Raw genomic sequence first — 20,353 nt, 5'->3', positions numbered from 1 at the left:
GTGTCCTTTAATTTTCAGAAAGATTATGGTTGTAATTCTTTGCTACTGAATTATTATGTGGTAACTGGAAATCTTATCCTGATTTGAGATTTACTTTTTTTTTAACTTGATAAAATGGTGATTCACTCTCCTCTCTTGTTCAAGTGCCTATCAGAATAATGACATCACTGAATTTGAGAAGATTCTGAAAACAAATCACAGCAACATCATGGACGATCCCTTCATAAGGGAGCACATTGAAGGTATAGTCACAGGAGGATGTTGTCACACTTTAGGGCAACTGCACCTACATTTCCTCTCAATGGGCATCCACTTTTAGGCTTCCTGCTCCTTAATTTTTGCTTTTTTGGGTGGAGGTCTGTCTGTCTGTCTGTCTGTCTCTGTCTGTCTGTCTGTCTGTCTCTCTCTCTGTCTGCAAACCAGGTTATTTCTAGGTTGCACATTCCCTGCCCTCATTGTGTTCTTCCCAGCATGGGCATGTTGCCCAAAGGCACCTTTTTGCATTCTCTTCAGAAATGTTTCATAGGTGTGATTGCAACAGTACCACACAATTCTTTCTGTGCATGCCTATTTTTTATTGTTAATGTAAAAAGTAATTCAGAACCTACATCCATGCTAATAAGCTTACTCAGATGTTACTCTAACATAGATTATCTCAGGAACCACTCTTCAGCTCCTTCTTTGCTTACCTAAATGGATTCTGCGTGTGGTTACACTTCATTACAGCTCCAGTTCTGAACCATCACACTCATATAACACATTTACTCCACACTGTACATGGTTCAGGGGTCTTTTGATTTGGAGTTTCTAGGAGCAGGTAATTAGTTGACAATGTGTTTTTCTCCCCTAACAATAGTTTGAAAAGGGAGGATTCAAAGTAAATCATTTGTGTCCTTTGAAGTTCCTAATACCTTCCAGAGATTGCTATAATCAATCTTCTGTAGAAGATGGATACATTGAGTTCCACAGTAACACATACATGTTTGCATTTTTAACAAAATGGACCAAAAAGATGTTAAACTTAATCAGAGTTTAACTTAATTCAATAACCATAAGTCAGGGTATTGTCAGACTGTCACAGTTGTAACCCTGTTTTTTCCCATACTTGGTAAGATATATTTCCTCTGCATAAGAAGAAGAATAAAAAATAAATGTTTCTTACAAGTTGCTATTGCTGTGAACAGTGCAATTAGTGTTTAAAAGCTCTATCCTGTTCCCTTTGAAGTCAGTGTAAATGAGATTCTTTTGCTGCGTAACTGTGAAACTTATCTAGAGCAACTGCTGTGCTGGTAAAAAGAGCACATTTGCAACCAGATTTATGAATAAAAACAGTAGCAAACCTAGAGCCTCATCCATAGCTGTTTGAAGTAATGGAAAAATTACAGCTGACTTCATTCAACTTTGGACAAGGCTCTACAGAGGAAAATCATGTGCAGTTAACAGCTTATGTGGGCAATCTGAACATGACTAAAATTATTATTTGTAAAAGATATATAATTGCTTGGATATTATCGGGTCACATCCTATGCTGTAGCCAAACTGTGCAGAATGTGAAGGTGTCTTAAAACTCAAACTCTGTGCTTCCTAGTGGTGCTCTGTGCAGGTCATCCATCCTTTCCCCTGTGTTGTATTGTGAGGGCATAAGTTAGGGACCCCTCAGCCATCTCCCCTTTTTCTCAAGTAATATTTTTTTATTGCTACACCAGAAACAGGGAGACTATGTGGTGATAGAACCTCTATTCGCTTTTTATCATGGAAGTATCATCCTTCCTGGACCAGTTAGTTGGCTTTATAGCCAAATTAGACTAATAGTGCAGTGAAATGTTACTACAGGCATTTAAGGATCTCACCTGTTACACCATTAATTGTCACTAATTAAAATAAAAAGTATTGTGGTGAATTCCTATAAGAGTGTTAAAGTTTGGGTTTCACCCAATTCTTGAGAGATTTGACAAGCATACAAACAGTAAAACAATGAGCTAAACCGCAAAGGAAAGCAGAACAAGTTGAAAAAATATTAGTGAATAGCAAACTTCTTTTGTGACCTTCCATACATTTTTATTAACAGCTTGTGCGTGCCTATATTTAGTTTATTAAATTTGCATTTTTTCACACTTTCTTCTTAGATAAATGTTCTTAGCTACTACACAGACTCTTTATGTTACAACTTTACCTCAACTCCTTGTTTTGTTAGGCTACTAAATCCTGATTCTTCAAACCAATTTTGGTGGGGTTATTCCTGCACTTAAAATCACGCGCATATGTATATTTGCAGAATTAGTCGCTTCATCTTTTCACATTTTGGTGAAAGACAATTAGGCTATGTCTAGACTGCAAGCCTCTTTCGAAAAAGAGCATCTAGACTACAACTAGTACTTTCAAAAAAGCATAGTTTGCATTACATAGCATCTTTTTTTGAAAGAGCACTTTCAAAAAAAGGCGTTCTTCCTCGTAAAACGAGGTTAAAAAAAACTGCCTCGTTCTTTTGATTTACTGTCAACAGAACGCGGCAGCAGTCTAAATGCAAGGGAAGTTTTTTCGAAAAAAGGCCACTTTTTTCGGAAAAATCCTGTAGTCTAGATATACCACTGCTTCTGCAATAGGGATGTGAACGGGTAACAGGTTATCCGGTGACATGGTAAGCATCAGCCAGTTAACCAGTATCCAGCAGCAACCATGGCCTCGTTGGGGCTGGTGGAACTGAGAGAGGCACCCTGTGGAGCTCAGAGCCTGCAGGGCCAGTAGCCCGGATGAAGTGGTCCCCACCCACGGGATCCCACTTAATCGGTTAACCAGTTAAATGGGATTTTATAACTCTATTCTGCTGTAAGATGAGATGGTAAAGATACTATGCAGTAGAGTGTACCATTTATCCAGTTTCTTAGAATACTTTTAAAATAGTTTGTAGCTATTTTGAAAACTGTGTTTTCAAGTTTAAACAAGTTTTAGCATTAAAAGCATCAGTACGCCTACTAATACCTAGGCTGAGCTACAGATTGTGGAAACAAGTAGGGAAAAAAGTTGGCTTATTTTTATATTGTGGCAGTACTTATTGCCTATAGGATCATAGCAATCGAGATGGAAAAGACCTATTAGATATAAATATGGAACTATATTGCACATTTGCTTATTTGAATATGTAACCATTGTTCTTACAATATGTATTTGTTTTTCTTCTCTTTACAGAGCTTTTGCGAAACATCAGAACACAAGTGCTTATAAAATTAATTAAGCCTTATACAAGAATACATATTCCTTTTATTTCTAAGGTACTTATCAAAGGAGATTTGTATTTGCTTAAATGAATGAGAATTACGAATCCGCTGCCAAACAAATACAGCAAGTCCCTAAATGGAACATCTGAAAAGATAGCGTGGCCCTCCCAAAAGCAGTTAATAGAATTCTGATATTTTCAGCATAAAGAGCCACTTGCTTAGATGGAATTCTAAAACATTGTAAAGTATATAATTCCTCTTGGACAACTATAATAAATATGAACTAGCATGCACAAACTGGAAAATTTTATAGCTGTTTTAAACCCTTCTACTCATCTTGTCTAGCAGTTACTACTAAAAGTGATGTCAGAGGTACTAAACTGACAACAGGTAGAATAACAAATTCATAGATTAAAAAGCCTGAAAAGACTATTATGATTATCTAGTCTGAGTTTGCATAACAAAATTGAAGTGAATTTCCATCTGTTGTGAGGGTGAAATGTATCTTTATGACCTCAAGTAATGTTCGATTAAATTGATGGCAAGCTAAAATGTATGAGGTACAGAGGAAGAATTAAGCATAGGTTTTATAATATAAGCACAAATTTTAAGGATGATAAAATTGTCTTTTAATTAGAGATGTTAAAATGTTTTGGTTTTTTTTCATTAAATGTGTAACTGCTGAAATTTTCAGCATTTACACGCAGGAGGAAGACGGCTCCTATGAAACCACCTGTCATTCCCCTCACTACACTACTTCCTCTATCACAGGCAGCAGTGCAGGAAGGCAGGTGGGAGCCAGTGCTTACGAGGAACCAGCTTTTAAGCAGCAGCATGAGGGGTGCGGCAAGCGGCTCCTCCTCTGCACTGCTTTTAAACTGGCTTCCCATGAGCACCTCCCCCCGCATGCTGCTGCCTCTGTAGCTTCCAGATTGTCATGCAGGGAGGGGATCCAGTGGCACCATGTGATTGAACCAGGCCAGCACATCCTAGCAAAAGTCAGGAGAGCATGTGTGCCCAAGTGCGTGGTTTCAAGGCTTCAACCGTGCAGGGCTTGCCTGCCAGGACTCAGGATTTCAGCCCTGTGGGGTGTGCTTGGCAGGGCTTGGGGCTTCATCTGCACTTGGTGCACCTACCAGGGCTGGAGGCTCTGAGTCCAGAAGGTGCACTTCAGCTCTTGAACGTCTGAAGATTGTCCTATGAGGTTTAGAGTGTTAGTAATTTTGGCTACCTATATATTAGACCTCCTGTAATCTTCTAATCAATAACTTTGACTGCAGTCAGTGAAAGAGTTCTCTGCGGGAGCTGCTAACTGAAGTGTGTGAAAAATAACATAAAAGATTAAATGTTGTTTGCAAAATAGAATGGCAACATAACAAGAGTTTTCTGTCTTAGGAGTTAAACATAGATGTAGCCGACGTGGAGAGCTTGCTTGTGCAGTGCATATTGGATAAGTATGTACTTTCCTCCTATTTCTGAGTATTGAATGTCTTAATAATATAATGTAGAAGGAACAGCAAATGGTGTATGCATGTTTCCCCTAAAAATGCATTTGATTCTACAGTTATGTAAGATAATGTGTTAGCAACATAAGTCACATGGAAGATGTTTTAAGTAGCTTGAATGGCATGATTTTACATTACTTTTGCATTTTATAATAGCATATCATTGAATCACTATGCCAAATTATGGAAGTTATACTTTAAATCAGAGGTCTCAAACTCATGGTTCAGGGGCTGTGTGTGGCCTGAGCAGTTCCGCAGTCTGGCCTGCACATGGCTGCCAGCATGAGAGTCCCTGCAGCCTGGAAGGGCTATCCATACCCTTCCCCCAAATACAGCTCCTGCTCTGCCCCTGCCTGCCCTGCTTTTCCTGCCCATTGCACCCCTTCTCTCAAGCTCCCTCCCATGAGGGACGCTTTTACCATGGCTCCCGGTGCAGGCTGGCAGCAGGGGTCGGGTCCCCCTGTACTCATTGCAGTGCCAGGATCAGGGTGAAAGTAATTTACAACATTACCTGTAAGAAATGTATTTCCCTCCTGAGAGTTGATGGCTGAGTGTGTGTGATATCTGTAAGAGATGTAAGTATGGGGCAGCATGTAGGGGACTCAGGGCAGGGGATTGAATGTTTGGGGGAGTGTAGAGGGGCAAGGGCACCCATTAGGGAAGGCAGGGTGTTGGCGAGGTAGCTCAGGGCAGAGGGCCTATGTGGGGACTGCAGGAGTCAGGGCAGGGGCCTGGTGGCATGGAGGGGACGCAGGGAAGGAGGTTGAATGTATGGGGAAGTGCAGAGAGGCAAGGGCACCCTTTAGGGAGGACAGGGCGGGCGGAAGGCTTCTCACCCTGATTTCCACTGACACTGTTTGTTACTTGCAAGAGAGAAGTGACCCTGGGTCGGTCAGTCACTCTTCCCCCTCACCAGCCAGAAGGAAGAGGAATGCAGGGTCACTGTGTGCTGTCATTCCCCTCCATGACAGGAAGGGAAACAGCAAGCCACAAACAGCTTTCAGTAGCCTCCCCTATAGGGAACCCTGGAAGCGGTTCACAGCTGGGACCATCCAGACAGGTGTAGGGCTCATCCCCAGCCTGCTCCTTTCACCTGCCTGTTGCTTAGTACAGCAGCCTGCAGGAGAGCCCTGGGAGTGTGCCTCATCTTCTCTTGCAGCAGAACACCCTAGTCTGCTCTTGCTAGAGGAGTGCACTTCTTTACTTTCACCTCTGATATCCGGTGACCGTACATTCCCCCAAGCATCTCTCAGCCAAGTGCATTGCATGCACATTGGTTCTAGTGTCTCTCTCTCTGTTTGGCAAGGAACTGGGTCTGCAGTTTAACTTCTTACCATAATAATTTCCCACAGGGCAATGCGTTATGCAGATGTTAAATTCTTAGACCAGTCAAGCTCTCAAATAAATCCTAATGTCTTGTTTTGTGCTAGTTGAGTGTGTTTTAGTTGTAAATCGCTTACTTCCAATTTTTATTGTGCTTTACAAATGTATCTAAGTAGGTTTTTTTGAATCTTTCTAGCACTATTCATGGCCGAATTGATCAAGTCAACCAGCTTCTTGAACTGGATCATCAGAAGAGGGGTGGTGCACGGTATACTGCATTAGATAAATGGACCAACCAACTAAATTCTCTCAACCAGGCTGTAGTCAGCAAGCTGGCTTAACAGAAAACATGCTTTTACAAAACGTACTTAAAGCAACAGTGCAGTGATATAAACCTTAAAAGAACTTGGAATGGCAAAACTACTGTCGGTTGATGTGCCCTGAAATTATTGGAGTTATGGCAGAAGTGCTTTTTTGATCAGCTGGTTTGTGTTTTGCTGCTGCATTTATCCCAAGAAAAACAGCTTTAATCTCCAGAAGAAAACCAAATGCTATGGGATTTATGCTGTATTGACATCTCGCCCTAAACCTACAACATGATAGTAATTTGTCAAGGGCAACTAATGACCAGAGAGAAGATTTTTGTCATGATTTTAAATACACTGACACGTTACTGTTGGTTAAATTTAAACATGTTTTACCTGCAGAAATTCTCTCACAGAAATAACCTGCAATAACTTGAAATGCATACCCTTTTGAACACTTCCTTTTCTCGTGTATAAATTGAAATGTTTGCTGCATTTTGCAAAATGTCAATTCTCCAAAAAATGTGTCCGTATATTTCTGTACCGCAGCGTAGTAAAGGTTTAGAGGAAACCCCGTAATTATAGTGGCATACTGTCACTTAGGTTTCAAGCAGCAAAATAAACAGTGCAGTTCAGAAATTGTACAGTTTGTTTCTTGATGTGTTTTCATTACATTTTGTTTTTTAGAAAAGTAGGTAAGTGAGCATTCCTCACATCAGTTACTGAGAACATTTTGGAGATTAAATCTTAACCTTGGCGCATGCTTTCCGTTTATTTCTTACCATATTTATGTACAACTATTATAGAGATAAAGAAATGATATCTAGCAGTCTTACTAAATTTAAGGCTTTATTTTGAGAGGTACCAAGATCTTGCAAATCCATTGGTAATTAATGGTGGTAGGGTCTCTGCAGTTTTCAACATCAGGCCCTCATTTCAATCTCAATATTTCAAATAAATGTTTGGCAGGAAATAGCTTGGGGAAAATTCAAACCACTATCACTGACTTTAAGTTTGTGCCTTGTTAAACTAGATTTATATTCTGACATGGTTCAGAACTGTAATATATTATGTAAGTAAAACATCAAAAGATGGGTGTAATAGTGAGATTTCTGCAGTGTGGATAGAGAATAGGACTTTGTGCAGCGATAGGGGAGATACGGCGTTTATCCCTTCTTTCTGACCTGGTTACAGTGCAGTTCTTTCACAGTCACTATTCAAGGCCTGACAGAGAACTTCTCCCTTCAGGAGATACTGGATACAGGGATACTGGATATGTTTAACTGGCGTGTCCTCCAATGAGTCCACTGAAATGGCTCTCTCTGTGGCAGCCTGTTTAGTGCCAGAGCAGAACCCCTCCAGCAGACCCATAGGGCAGGGGACTTGGAAGCTTTTCTGTGTGGCTACTTTGTCCACACTTCCACTCACTCTATTCAAGGCAGATGTGTGGCTTAAATGGCACAAAGGGCAGTGCCAGGCACACTCCTCACAAAGTGAATATTTTCTTAAAGCAATAAACACAAGAAGATATTTAAGAATAAAAGTCAAACAATTTAAACTCTTTTCACATACAAGTGAGAGTAACAAGTAGCAAATGCGATCTCACTTTCTGTGAGAGGAGAGGCAGGGGAATGAGATACAAGCTAGTAAATCAAATGTTGTGGGACAGCTTGTGAATGATGAGAGTTGAAAGAAAAAGATCTGGAAATCTAGCACCTAAAATTTAACCTCATGTTTCTTGAGTAACAAGGCCTCTTACTGAACTACTGGATGTTTTAAAGGCTATAGGAAAAAATGTTTATTTTTGTGTGTGTAAATATAAAGTATTTTATTATATATCAGATATTTTGGAATGCAATTCTCTAGCCAGTCTTATTAAAATAAGTTAATGTTACATACTACATTGAGATAGTTTATCTAAATTTAATGGAAGGAAATGAAATCGCAAGTCCGGGGCATAAGAGAAATTGAAGGTGCATTCTTATATTCTATTGAAGTGAATACCCTCTGTTACCTTCAACAGCTGCCTGAATTACATACAGAAAATGTATTAAGCAAAGCACCTATATTATCTACGAATTGAAAAGCTAATTGTGCTCTTCAATGAAACAAAAAATGAAATGGTTCTTAGTTACCTGTTTTTTGGAAGATTATAGTATAGGTAAAAATAGTACTCTGTGCCTAACCTAAGAAAATAGAGCATTCAGACAGGACACTGCAAAGGATGTGGAGGACCGATTTGCTGTATTTTCCCTAATAGCTAGTAGGGAAGCACAGCTGTACTAATAACTCAAAGTAAATGAGACCTAAATATAGATTTTATAAAGAAATTCTAATAGTACTCAGTATACCAAGAAGAAGCTTCCCAAATCACTGTAAATAAATCACAGCTGTGCCTTTTTACTTAACTTTTTGTCATCCCATCATTAGTGTTTCAAATAATATCTTGTCTGTTCAAATTAAAATTTTTCCCCATTAAAAATTACCCAAATCAATTAAATGGCTTATCATTTATAGTAAAGTTAACACTCTTGAGTTTAAATGGTTGGCTTTGTATGTTAGTTGCTAGCAAATTAAGACTTAATTTAACACAACAAAAAAGTTGCAGGTAGCTAGTCTCTCAGATTGGGGTAGGTACTTCTGACCTTTATCACCATATTATCTGAGCACTTCATAGTTGTCAATTGATTTTTACTTTCACAACATCCTTGCAACATATTAACTCCTTTTTACAGGTGAAGAACTGAGACACAGGGTAGATTAAAAATGTGCTCAAGATGACATAGCAAGCATAGAGCTGTGCCCAGCAATTGTCCCAGTCCAGTGCCCTGTCCACTTTACAACCCTTCTCAGTCTCGCAGTACATTTTATTTAAAACTGTGAAAGAGTATTTACATAGCATGCAAAGAACAATTCTTGTTCTATAGTGTCCAGTGTGATTTGTAATAAATGCAAGGGAAAGTATACGAAACAAAATCCAATTCACAATTTCTTGTAAATAACATGGGTCTGAATCTTGACATGGACGTTTCCTTCCCTGATACTTTTTTAACTAATAGATATTTTAATCTACCCAGTCTACACTTGAGTATTCATTATTACAGTAAAATATAAATATAAATGGAAGTTGGTCTTTATAGCAGGCAGAGTCCTTTTTTACGTTCTTTGAAAAATATCTTTTGTAACATTAGCAGATGCATTATTCTTATTAGACATTAAGTTTCTGTATAATACTATGATATGTGACATTGAATTCTTTACATTTAAGAATCCCCCTCTAAAAATCAGTTATTGGAACTACGTAAGTAGGAATCTCTGCTGGATGGTAGATGTTTGTAGGAGGGGGCTGCACTTAATACAATCAAAATAATGTGTAATACTTCAATGAATTTATACATTTGTGTCTGGCCAATAAATACACCACTTTCCAAGCCCTTGGTTCTATATCTGCAGTCCAGTGTCTTCCCTATGGATAGTCATTCCTCCTTCAGGGGTCTCTTTCCCATAACAAGGTGGGATGCTGAGTCCTTCTGTCATAGGTTCTCTTCCCTGCCATTTCCCTCCCTCCCCTAGCTTGGGAGAGTGGAAACAATTGAGTCCTCCTCCCCCTTCTCTAAAAGAGAGGAAGCATTAACCGGACACCAACAGGGCTTAAATAATTGTGCATACACGAGCTGCTTGCAGTTGTTGTGTGGTGTGTGTGTGGTGTTTTTGGGTTTTGTTTTTGTAACTTACAGAGCCTTCACAAAACCTAGGTATATCTGTTGGGTGGAGACCATTAGTAATTCTCAGGAAGGAAGATAGAATGCAGTAACTCCTGCTTCCACAGTACTCTTTTTGCTCCCAGTGATGTTCACTTTACCAATCTTTATTAATGAAACTGGAGTTAAGGACTGGGCTCCAAATCGGTGCATTTTTGAGTAAAATCAGAATCCAGCTGTATTACAATAAATAATATGTAATAGCTGCATCCTCTGAAATAAGGAGGGTATTCTGTTTATCTAGTTTAATCATGTATGCCAGCTGGAATGGCATTTAGGAATATAGGTTCAACAAGAAGGAAGGTGACCATTTTAAGCAAAATCAAAACAAAAGTAAGGCTGAATCTCCCAGCTGGTACATTTCAGAATAGTAAAAGATGCCTGTAACTCAAGAGTCCATTATCAAAAATATATGGTTCTCTCAACTAACTGGAAATGTTACTTCACTGTAAAATGCTAGGATCCTATTTGAATATATTTTTCAATTTTATTTTTCTGTTGCTGACATAGTTTACACAAGAAGCAATCCTACTTGTTTGTATTAAGTGGCAGTAACATGACATCTTTCTGGTATATACCCCAAAATATTTTTCTCCCTCACAGGCTAGAGCAATTGTTTAACATTTCAGAAGTGCTGTGCTAAGTTATTCTATATTTTAAAAAAATGCAAATTACAATTCACAAGTTTATTTTTGGAAATTCGGTTAACTTTAGCTGTTCATTTGATTTGCAAAAACAGTAAAATGTTGATGCTGTATTTCTGAAGAATAGACCCAAGAAATTCTTACATCAGGGAATTAGACATGTAGCTTTATTATAATATAATATTTTAACAATATTATCTAGAAGGGAACATATGATGGAGGCATGAGGGATTTTTTACCCACTTATATCCCTCAAAATCAACAGAAGAATAGTCTGCAAAGTGCATCTGTATCACAATTTCATATTTGAGGATAAATCTTGCTCTTCATGGCTGCAAGCTTGTAAAGCAGACATAATGGTGCGTTGTTGACTATATAGTACAGGCATTTCATGGCAGAATCACTTGTGCTTGGCTGATCCTATCTTGTAGGGACTTCCTGCTGCTTGTTGCATGATCAGTGTAACTGCTGCCAGCTAGCTCTTGATTCTGGCAGTTTGCATGTTTGCCAGTTTTGTAGGTGAGCCAGACCTGTTTTCCAGCTTGCTCGCCACCTTCCAGGTACTAGCAGTATTTTGAGCAGGGTTTTACCTGCTGCTTTACAGATGTGGCAATAAATTGAATAAACTTTTAAAAACTAAGTTAAAATGCTGTCAGAGGCCAGGCCTAATCATTGTTGTTTACAAACTGTAATTTTGGGTATTTTTCTCGTGCCATGTTAGCGGAAGAAAAATGCAGCATTTAATTGTGCCTGAAATATCAGATTTGAGAAACATTTTTAAATTGGACAATTAGAACTATATTTTCAAAAATTGCTGTTGAATTTGCACCCACAGTTATATGCATATTATGCGTGAATAGCTGGATTTTTTTTCCCCTCTGACATGCATCCTTTAATATGTTTTGGTCCCACTACACAAGCAAAAACCGAACTATATTGTAACCAAGTGCTCTGGCATAGATGTAATAATTGTGGGGTAGAGGTCTAACACAGTTCATGTGAATGACTATGCATCTTTCTCTCCTTTTTAATGAAAACAGAGGTTTAAGTAATCTTATGCAAGATTTGAGTTACTTTGCCTCTACCCCTTCAACATCTCAGGTCATCCACAGTGCCCCCTTTGCATTATGTATATTTGTTTATATAGATCTAACTTTTTAAAAGTACAGCTGGACTTAGATCTGAAGACTTCTTATTGCTAGTTACTATGAATAAAGGCCCTTTTAAGTGTGACCTTTATGTTGGTATGTGTTTTGGGAACACAAAAATAATTTTACAATGAACAGTTATGTTATCATAATGATTCATTATTTTAAAAAATCCAGCAAATATCTTAAGAAAATGTCCTAACACATACTCTGTGGCCAGCTTTATTTTGGGTGGGATTCTCAAAGAACTAAGTTGCATTCCACTTTGTAGTTCTGATGTCCATTACAAAGAAGGCAATTGTCTCCATTGTTCTCAGTGGCATTCTTCACTGAGTTTTCTGCCAGTTAGGCAAGTTCTTCCACATTATCGGGGAGATAGGAAGTGACTAAATTTAAAATAAGTCAACTTAACTTGGCAGAAATAAGCAAAAGAAATACAACTATGGGGAGGAATGTAAACTTTGTTTTGTAAAGACGCATAGCTGTACTTTGAGTTAGAATTAATTTGTGGAAAAAGTGAAATATATTACAGGTTATCTGTATGCTTATATCTCATGCCCATCTGTTTGTTACTAATTAAACTTGTTCAACTACATCAGCTGGATACGGTTAATATAATCTGCATAATACCATAGTCATTAAGAGAACAAACTTCATTGCATGGAAACATCCGTTAACATGTCTGGATCATAACCTTCATTAAATTGGGTAAATTCATTTTTGTCTCTCCCTTTTGTAAAATAAACTTTAAAAGTATGGTAAAAACTGCCCTTTTCAGGCAACAAACACTGTACTGAGGACCTTTATTATGTGGGTATCCTTATTGCACATTACACTGAAAAACATTGTGATGGGGGAGGTGGTCAAGGAAGAACCTTTACTGGGCTCATTGAAAGTGCTGATGGGACAGGAAGCACAAAGGCTGCAGGTGCTGTGTGGAAAGAGTTTCTATGAGGACTGGAAGGGCCAACCCCTCTATTGCTCATTTGACTTTTGTGAAGCCAGGATTTTACCCCATTGTGGTTAATAGTTCACTCTTCTATCTGTTCCCCCCAATCACTATAGGCACTATGGTCTTGTTGGCTACCAACCCTGACAAGATTTAAGGTGTGGAGTCTAAGATAATGCTGCCTTAATTGAGGCAGTTCTCAGATATTTGCTGCCCCCTTAATGATTACATACAGCAATCACATTGATTTTTGGTATTATTTTTACAAATACACCTAAAAGATCCCCTTTAGGGCCCCTGGTGTTGTAATAGACAGTCTCAGCCCCTTAAAGGCTCAAAATATTGATTAATGCTCAGATGCAAAAGGGACAGGGTTGAGGGAGGATGAGGCAACAAGATTTCAGGCATGTTTTCATGTAGACTACTTGTACATGCAAGGAAGCCAGCTACTGAGCAGGATGAATTGATTTAAATCGAGTTTCCTACTAATGCTTCTTCACATATTTCTTAAAGAATTGTGCAAATCTGATCATGAAAACATGTTCATTTAAAAACTGAGTACAGCATTTTACAATATCTAAGGGTTTACTTTCTATATTTTTTTTTTTAGGTAACTTGATTTGATTAATTTGGGAAGTAGTACATACTACTTATTATCTGTGTCAAGCTGCTGATGCAGCAGCAGTACGTTAGAAATGGTAAAAGAACTAAATCACACAATAGCACTTATATTTTATTAAATTAAGTCTTAAATGTTACATAAATGTTTCATATTTGCAATTGCAGCTAACTACTGAATTGCTGGCTGATGATTGTCCTTAAACTTTTTTATTCTCAAATTCTATTAACTCCAACAGAAAAGTCCTCACAACATTAAATGTACAGTCTCCTTATAACTTCTACAACTAGCTCTCTTATGATATTTTGTTCTTACATGTAGGCCCTGTGTCATCTGCTTGCACTTGGCATGTTTTCCTTTTTCATCCGGGGAACAAATTTATTCAGAATATTCCCAGATAGGATCTACAGTAAAACTCCAATAGTCCGGCATCAAAATGGCAAGAGCCTAGTGTGTGAGCTTCGGCAAAAAATGAGTCAGAAGGTAACAACGGCAGCAGCTGAACTGAGCAAAAAGGGTAAAAAAGGCTTAAAAAAACCTAAAACATTACAGTATACGGTATACAGTATGTACAATAAAAAGGGTTAAGAACACTATATACAGTATATAAAGTATACTGTGTGTGTGTGTGTGTGTGTGTGTGTATATATATATATATATATATATCGGAAGTCTACTGTATCTTATGTCCAGAACCCATGCACGTTTTTTCTGTGGCAAAAGTGTGAAGGAATATAGGAAGCTGTGTGCATGCTGAATAACGTCTTCCCTTTTTTTCTTTCCAGTCCACTCCACTGTTCCTCTGTGTGCTACCTCCATCCTTTCCTATATATTGTCTTTGTCTTTAAGACAATATCTTAACTAGCTCCTCTGTCATTCTTGGCCCAGGTCCACCACTTGGCCCAGGTCCACCACTATGTAAGTACAGGATAAAACAATCCTATAGAGCCCGTGTCTTTCTTTGCACGTTACTTTAGTTTGCTGAGAAATTGAAAGCACAGAACTTTCAAGAAGGAAGAGCTGGCAATTAGGCTGGACAGACTAGAAGTGTAGTATGTTTGTGATGAGACTTATTTATAACTTATTTTTAAATGAGTAATTTGGTATTTTACTAATTTTTAAAATAAATCCAATTTATATAAAAAATCTGTTTGATTTAAAAAAAATCATTGATTTTATCTACCCTGCTACTGAATTATTTTCAACGTACAGTTCAATAGATGTCTATGAAGAAATGAGACTTAGGTCTGTCTGTGATCTTGCTGGTTCTTATGCCCAAATGAAATCTAGTGAACTTAGTCATAGTCTATATAGTTGTAAATTTCTACCCTAGACAACCAATTTGCAAGATAAGAGCTTAACATATAATGCGATAGTCCATATACAAAACACCATAAATTGTGTATTCCTCTTTAAAGGTAAAATGTTAGAAATAGATGAGAAAATTGCTGTGTTATGCCTGGCAAGATAGAGTGCATCTGTCCTGTGAATCCAAGCTATGGAACACTTGTTTATAACAGTACAGATTGGTATGTAACAGGTGGCATTTAAACGAAGAATGTGTATCTGGGAAGCTTTAGCAAAATAGTTTTGTAAAACTTTGTTTAACCTAATGTTGAAATTATGATGGAGACTTGCTGATTGTTAATTAAATATACCATTCATTTCTCATGTGCACTTCTCACCGATTCAAATCTGCTTGTTTTTTTATTAACAAAAGTGTAAATGCACTTTCTAGGAATACTCAAGGACCTGTTCCAGTAAATCTTAACATACTTAACTTTTTCTTTTAGGTAGGTATTTGGTCTCTGATCACTCAATTTTTTTCCCATTAGCATGCTTTAGCTGGGAGTATTGACATTTTGCTACAAGTTTAAGTGGTAATTAACCAAATTATACTTGTTTTATTTTTCTAGCCTAATGCTTTTTCTTACAAAAATGTTAGGTGAATTGAATGCTCATATTAAGCAGTTTTTTGAAAGTGGAACTTTTATAGTTCTATCTGTCACACTCACCAAATCAGTGTTAGTCCCTAATCCTGCCAAGATTTATGCACATGTACCATTATGCCCTGTGAGTAGGCCTATGTTTATTCCATCTACGCTACTTGTATTATTTTCAGCACTTGGTCAGGGGAACCTCTTACTGGCGATCATTATCTACAATGGGGCAAGATACTACAGTGGACTGGGCTCAGCAATCAGGTGACTTGGTGCAAGTAGGGATGTAAGTGACTAGTTGACTACCTGATAAGCATATGCTTATCGGGTAGTCAAGTAATGACTAAACTAGTCACTTCCCTCCCTTCCTGCCACTATCAAAGAGAGGCAGCAAAGGTGGGGGGGAGCAGGAGCCAGTGTAGGGTGGGGAGCCAGCTTAAAAGCTGGTTTTCCCCAGCACCCTCTGGGGAGGCAGAAGAGAAGCAGGGGGACCAGATGTGGTCGCTGATTCCCAGCTCATGCCTGGTCCCAGATGCTGCGCCTCTACTTTTTAAATGTATTCAGACTGCCAACTGTCCTGGCTCGGTCCCCCTACAGCATCTCTTAATGAATTCAAAACCATGCTGCAGCCCTACAGTTTCCCCCTTATCAAAATATCGACTACTTGATTAGTCGATTATATGCAATCTAACATCCATAGGTGGAAGATTCTTCTAGTATCTTATTTTTGTATTAGACCAAAAGATCTCAAGTATTTGGGCCTTCAGAGCACAATGCAAGACCCATCACTTTTCAATAACATTTAGCCTTATGGATGCTTCAGTGACCAGTGGAGAGGAGTCCTATGCTCTGTAGTTGCCAACACCATATAAGAAAGCTGCCACAGTCACTTATACAGAATTCTTAGGCTTTCTTTGCTGAATCTGCCTTCTGACAATACAATGCAAAACTTCTTGCTGCAGCATGTTTTTTCAAACAGCTTTACAAATATTAAAACGAGGGACAGGAGAATAGGATTGATTTTAAGGGCAAAGGAAATAAAGTTTGACTGACTGCTTTACACACACACACCCCTCTCTCTCTCTCTCTCTCTCTCTCGGAATCATATTGGGGGAGAGGCAGAAGCAGCAGTGATGATGAATAAGTTATCCATTAGTAGCTACACATAAACCTTTGTAGATGGCTGCAAGTTGTACTTTCATGTGATTTTTGCTTTTTTGAGTCTGCATAACATCTCTGCTGGTCAGTCCTCTGGACTTTCCTAGCTCTACCTAAACTCTGCCTGCATGTGGTCCTTTTCTTTTGCAATTTACCCAGCCACGCACAAGTCTCAGACAAGCTTATGTGCACCTCCTAGATTATCCCACAGAGTTCCATAATCTTTTTCACACTCCTCCATTACACACAGTGGCTGTGTCTACACTGGGCCACTTATTCCGGAAAAGCAGCCGCTTTTCTGGAATAAGCTGCGAGCTGTCTACAGTGGCCCCTTGAATTTCCGGAAAAGCAGTTACGATTTACTGTAAGAAATCAGCTGCTTTTCTGGAAAAACTATGCTGTTCCCGCTTGGGCAAAAGTCCTTTTTCCGGAAAACTGTTCCGGAAAAGGGCCAGTGTAGACAGCACAGTAGTCTTTTCCGGAAAAAAGCCCCGATCGCGAAAATGACGATCGGGGCTTTTTTCCGGAAAAGCGCATCTACATTGGCCACAGACGCTTTTCCGGAAAAAGGACTTTTCCGGAAAAGCAGCCTGCCAGTGTAGACGCTCTTTTTCTGGAAATACTTATAACGGAAAACTGTTCTGTTTTAAGCATTTCCGGAAATTCATGCCACTGTAAACACAGACAGTATGTTTAAAAAAAAAAAAAAGCCGAGCAGCTACTAAAAAATTGTCACTTTCATACATCACTGTTCTAAAATCCTTATACTATCCCTTCTCTCCTTCTGGGTATCAGTGTGCTTTGAATAGGTTATGCCTCCATTGGAGTTGCTATAGATATTAAGACAACTTCCTATACCAAAAGATGGTGAAGAAGAGAGTTTGCTATAAAGAGGATGATCACTTTGCAGACCTGCTGGTGGTAAAAATCTGTGTCTCAGTAATATACGGAGTTAATGAGATAAAATGAAAATTAAAAAGTCAACATAATATAATCCTCCACTACTAGCTAGCTCATATAAGCTTATGAATGTCACACACTGTTGTCTCCCTCACTGTTAAATTGATTTAATTAGCTCAAGTGGTAAAGTCTTGTGCTGTCAGTGCTGAAGCACAAGAGTTCAAACCCTCTTGTTAAGGCAATCAGGAACAGTTACAATAACATTTGTAGCTCTAGCTTGCTGCTTCATGTGAGTTGAACTATACTGTCAGTTCCTACTTACTAGTTTTTTTGAGGGGTGTTTCGTTTTGGCATGATAGAAAAGCTAGAACTGCCCTTCTTTGGGCGTGTACGTCTATAAACCACACTATTCTTTCAAGAAATTTAAAGAATTGGCTCCAATCCTGTAAACACAAAGCTACACTAATGCTTAAGGGTTTGCAGGATCAGGACTTCTGTGCCTCCAAATAACTATAGAAGCAACTTTCACCACTTACATCAGCATTTCAATGAATTAAACACTCAGACACTCCTCAGAGCCTTCTGCTGAGTAAATAACGTACAGAGCTGAGAGATGAGTGGTGGGGTCCTGGCTCCCAGTCCTGTGCTCTGACCACTAGACTCCCTCTGCCTCCAGCAAGGGTAGTCCAGCAAAGCCACTTGGCCAACCCGTAGTGCACGGCTTGAGTCCACCCGGCTTCCGTCCCACACAATGCAGCCGGGCCGCAGACTCCCCACTTCCCCGCCCATCACTGGCGCAGCCGGGAGCTGGTTTCCGTGTCAGCCGTCGAGGCTCAAGCGTACGCAGAAGCTACTCAGCGAGCCAGCCGGGGAGGAGGCCGCCATGGAGGAAGAGGACTTGGCTCGCCTCCGCTGACACACCCTCTCCCTAGTGCTGTCTCCGCTCGGCCGACCGCCCCCGCCCCGGTTCTCTACAGGTGGCAGCGTCCGACGGCCACTGGACCGTACTGGAGTTCCGGGGACGTGAGTGCGCGTGCGCAAAGCGTTGGCGCATGCTCAGTAGCAGCAAGGTAGCTGAGCCTGACATTCCGCTGCTTCTCCCCAGCTCAGCTGGAGGAGCCATGGACAAAGCCGACAAGGTACGGGCAGGACGGGGGCGGCGAGCTCGCGCACTGTAAACAACGAACGAGGGGAGGGTGGCGTGGGCCGAGGGGTGCCAGGGTCGGGGAGCTCGCGGGCGGCTGGGGGGTAACAGGGATTTGCGGCCGCCGGGAGACCGAGCTGTAAGCCGGGGGGAGGGGGGGTTGGGTCTGCTCAGCTGGGAGGGGGGGCCCTGGGTGCAGCTCTCAGGCCTGCACTCCAGGCCGCTGGGCAGCGAGGCGAGGGGCTCCTGGGCGTTCGGCAGATGAGCGGTGCCAGCGTGTTTGTGTGTATGGGCCTGGAGGGGCGGGTTGCTGTAAAAGCTGTTTTCGCTCCACACGTCAACAATCTCAGCCCGGAGTTCAGTCTTGAGAAGTTCCCCAGAAAACCGGAGCGGGCCAGGGCGGGGCAGGGAATGGCTTTTATTGGCCCAGCGGCTGTTGATGGAAAAGAAAACTTGATCTTTTCGTGTCTGTCTGTGGGGGTGCGTTTCACTCGTTAACAAGGATGACAACACAGGCCTTAACCCCTCCCCCCCCACAAAACCTTTCCTTCTCTTGGGCCGGGAAGTTGGAGAGAGTCTCATGAAGAGTGTGTGGTTGAGAGCAGGGGATTGTGTTAAGATAGCAACTAAAATACCCTAGGTGAGATCCTGTTGCTTTTTACCCACCTCTTTTAAGTTTATGCAAGTTGATTTTGTTTGTCATATTTATAATGTTGTGTCAAGATGCTGTGATACTCCCCTCAGCTCTTTTTCCCTGTCATGTTTCAAATTGCTGGGACAATTGGAATAACTAAGATTTCATTTGAAGTATGTAAAATCATCAGGAGAGGCATTTTAAAACATCTCCAAAACTAACAGATGTGTCATTTACCTAGTGTGTAAAACCTGCAGAGTTGTTTAAATCCTTGTTTGTTTCTGGGATAGATTTAAGTCTCTGTTTGGGGCACAATCTAGCTTTTTCTATCCCTGGTTTGGAGCATATTATTAAAGATAACACCTGAAACAAGTCCTCTTCTCCTCCCTTTTAATTTTTTTCTAATTCATTAACAGGAGGGTCGTAGACTGATCAATTTACCTTATTTTAGGCTCTTGTGACAGGAATGAAAGACCTTTTTAAAATTCACTCAATCACAATTTTGTAGTGTTTTATTGATGTGAACACAGCAAAATCCGTCATCTATACTAACTAGAATAAAATTAACTTCTCATCTCATGGGAATTGTTAATGTGATTTATAGAAAAGCAGATGGGTTGCATCATGTTATATGTATCATATTTGAGAGGTAAAAAGGTATTGTCAGTGTCAATATTAAAATTAATCTCTTCAGATAAAAATCTGTCTGGAAGAAAAAGGACAGCCAATCACATATCTTGTATTAATTTGCATTGTCTGCACTAACAAAATAACTACAAAATAGAAAGTGTCATCTACGGATTCCTCTGAGCTCCCCACTAGCTATGTTTGTATGGCTCCATCACTATAATATATGAGCTCCTCTCTACTGTGGTGAAATAATTTGAATTAATACTATAGAGATAAAGATGTTACATAAACTTATTCTAAGCCCCTTATTCTACTCTGGGATTTGTTTTGATTTCTGTAATGTGTTGGAATTGTTTGGTCAGCACCAGAAATTAAGTGTGTTCAAGTGCAGTTAAATAGTAAGTGTGGATAATGTCTGTTGTCAACCATGGATTATTTTCCCATTGTAGACAAGGTCACACTTAAGTTTTTTGCATGT

At 39.7% G+C, this 20,353-nt stretch overlaps 2 protein-coding genes across 7 annotated transcripts in view; both read left to right on the top strand.

Annotated features, from left to right (window-relative positions):
- Positions 1–6,992, top strand: part of COPS2 (COP9 signalosome subunit 2) — a 47,066-nt gene extending 40,074 nt beyond the window's left edge. For all 4 annotated transcript variants that reach the window (XM_006135057.5, XM_006135056.5, XM_089782042.1 and 1 more), the window contains exons 10-13: positions 145–242; positions 3,187–3,269; positions 4,611–4,669; positions 6,240–6,992. In XM_006135057.5, the coding sequence (XP_006135119.1) occupies positions 145–242; positions 3,187–3,269; positions 4,611–4,669; positions 6,240–6,384 (385 nt within the window). In that variant the 3' untranslated portion in view covers positions 6,385–6,992. The remainder of the gene's footprint in view (positions 1–144; positions 243–3,186; positions 3,270–4,610; positions 4,670–6,239) is intronic.
- Positions 6,993–18,262: 11,270 nt separating this feature from the next.
- SECISBP2L (SECIS binding protein 2 like) overlaps positions 18,263–20,353 on the top strand; it is a 59,050-nt gene continuing 56,959 nt past the window's right edge. For 2 of the 3 annotated variants that reach the window (XM_075897204.2, XM_075897206.2), the window contains exon 1: positions 18,263–18,606. In XM_075897204.2, coding sequence (XP_075753319.2) covers positions 18,520–18,606 — 87 coding nt within the window. In that variant the 5' untranslated portion in view covers positions 18,263–18,519. Of the gene's footprint in view, positions 18,607–18,840; positions 19,252–20,353 lie in introns of those variants that run through there. The other variant, XM_075897207.2, reaches the window with a different exon arrangement.

This window comes from Pelodiscus sinensis, chromosome 14 (assembly GCF_052426305.1).
Source record: "Pelodiscus sinensis isolate ZL-2025 chromosome 14, ASM5242630v1, whole genome shotgun sequence".
Taxonomy (NCBI): Eukaryota; Metazoa; Chordata; order Testudines; family Trionychidae; genus Pelodiscus; species Pelodiscus sinensis.
Note: the sequence above shows the minus strand (reverse complement) of the source record. Positions and strands in the feature narration are given on the sequence as shown.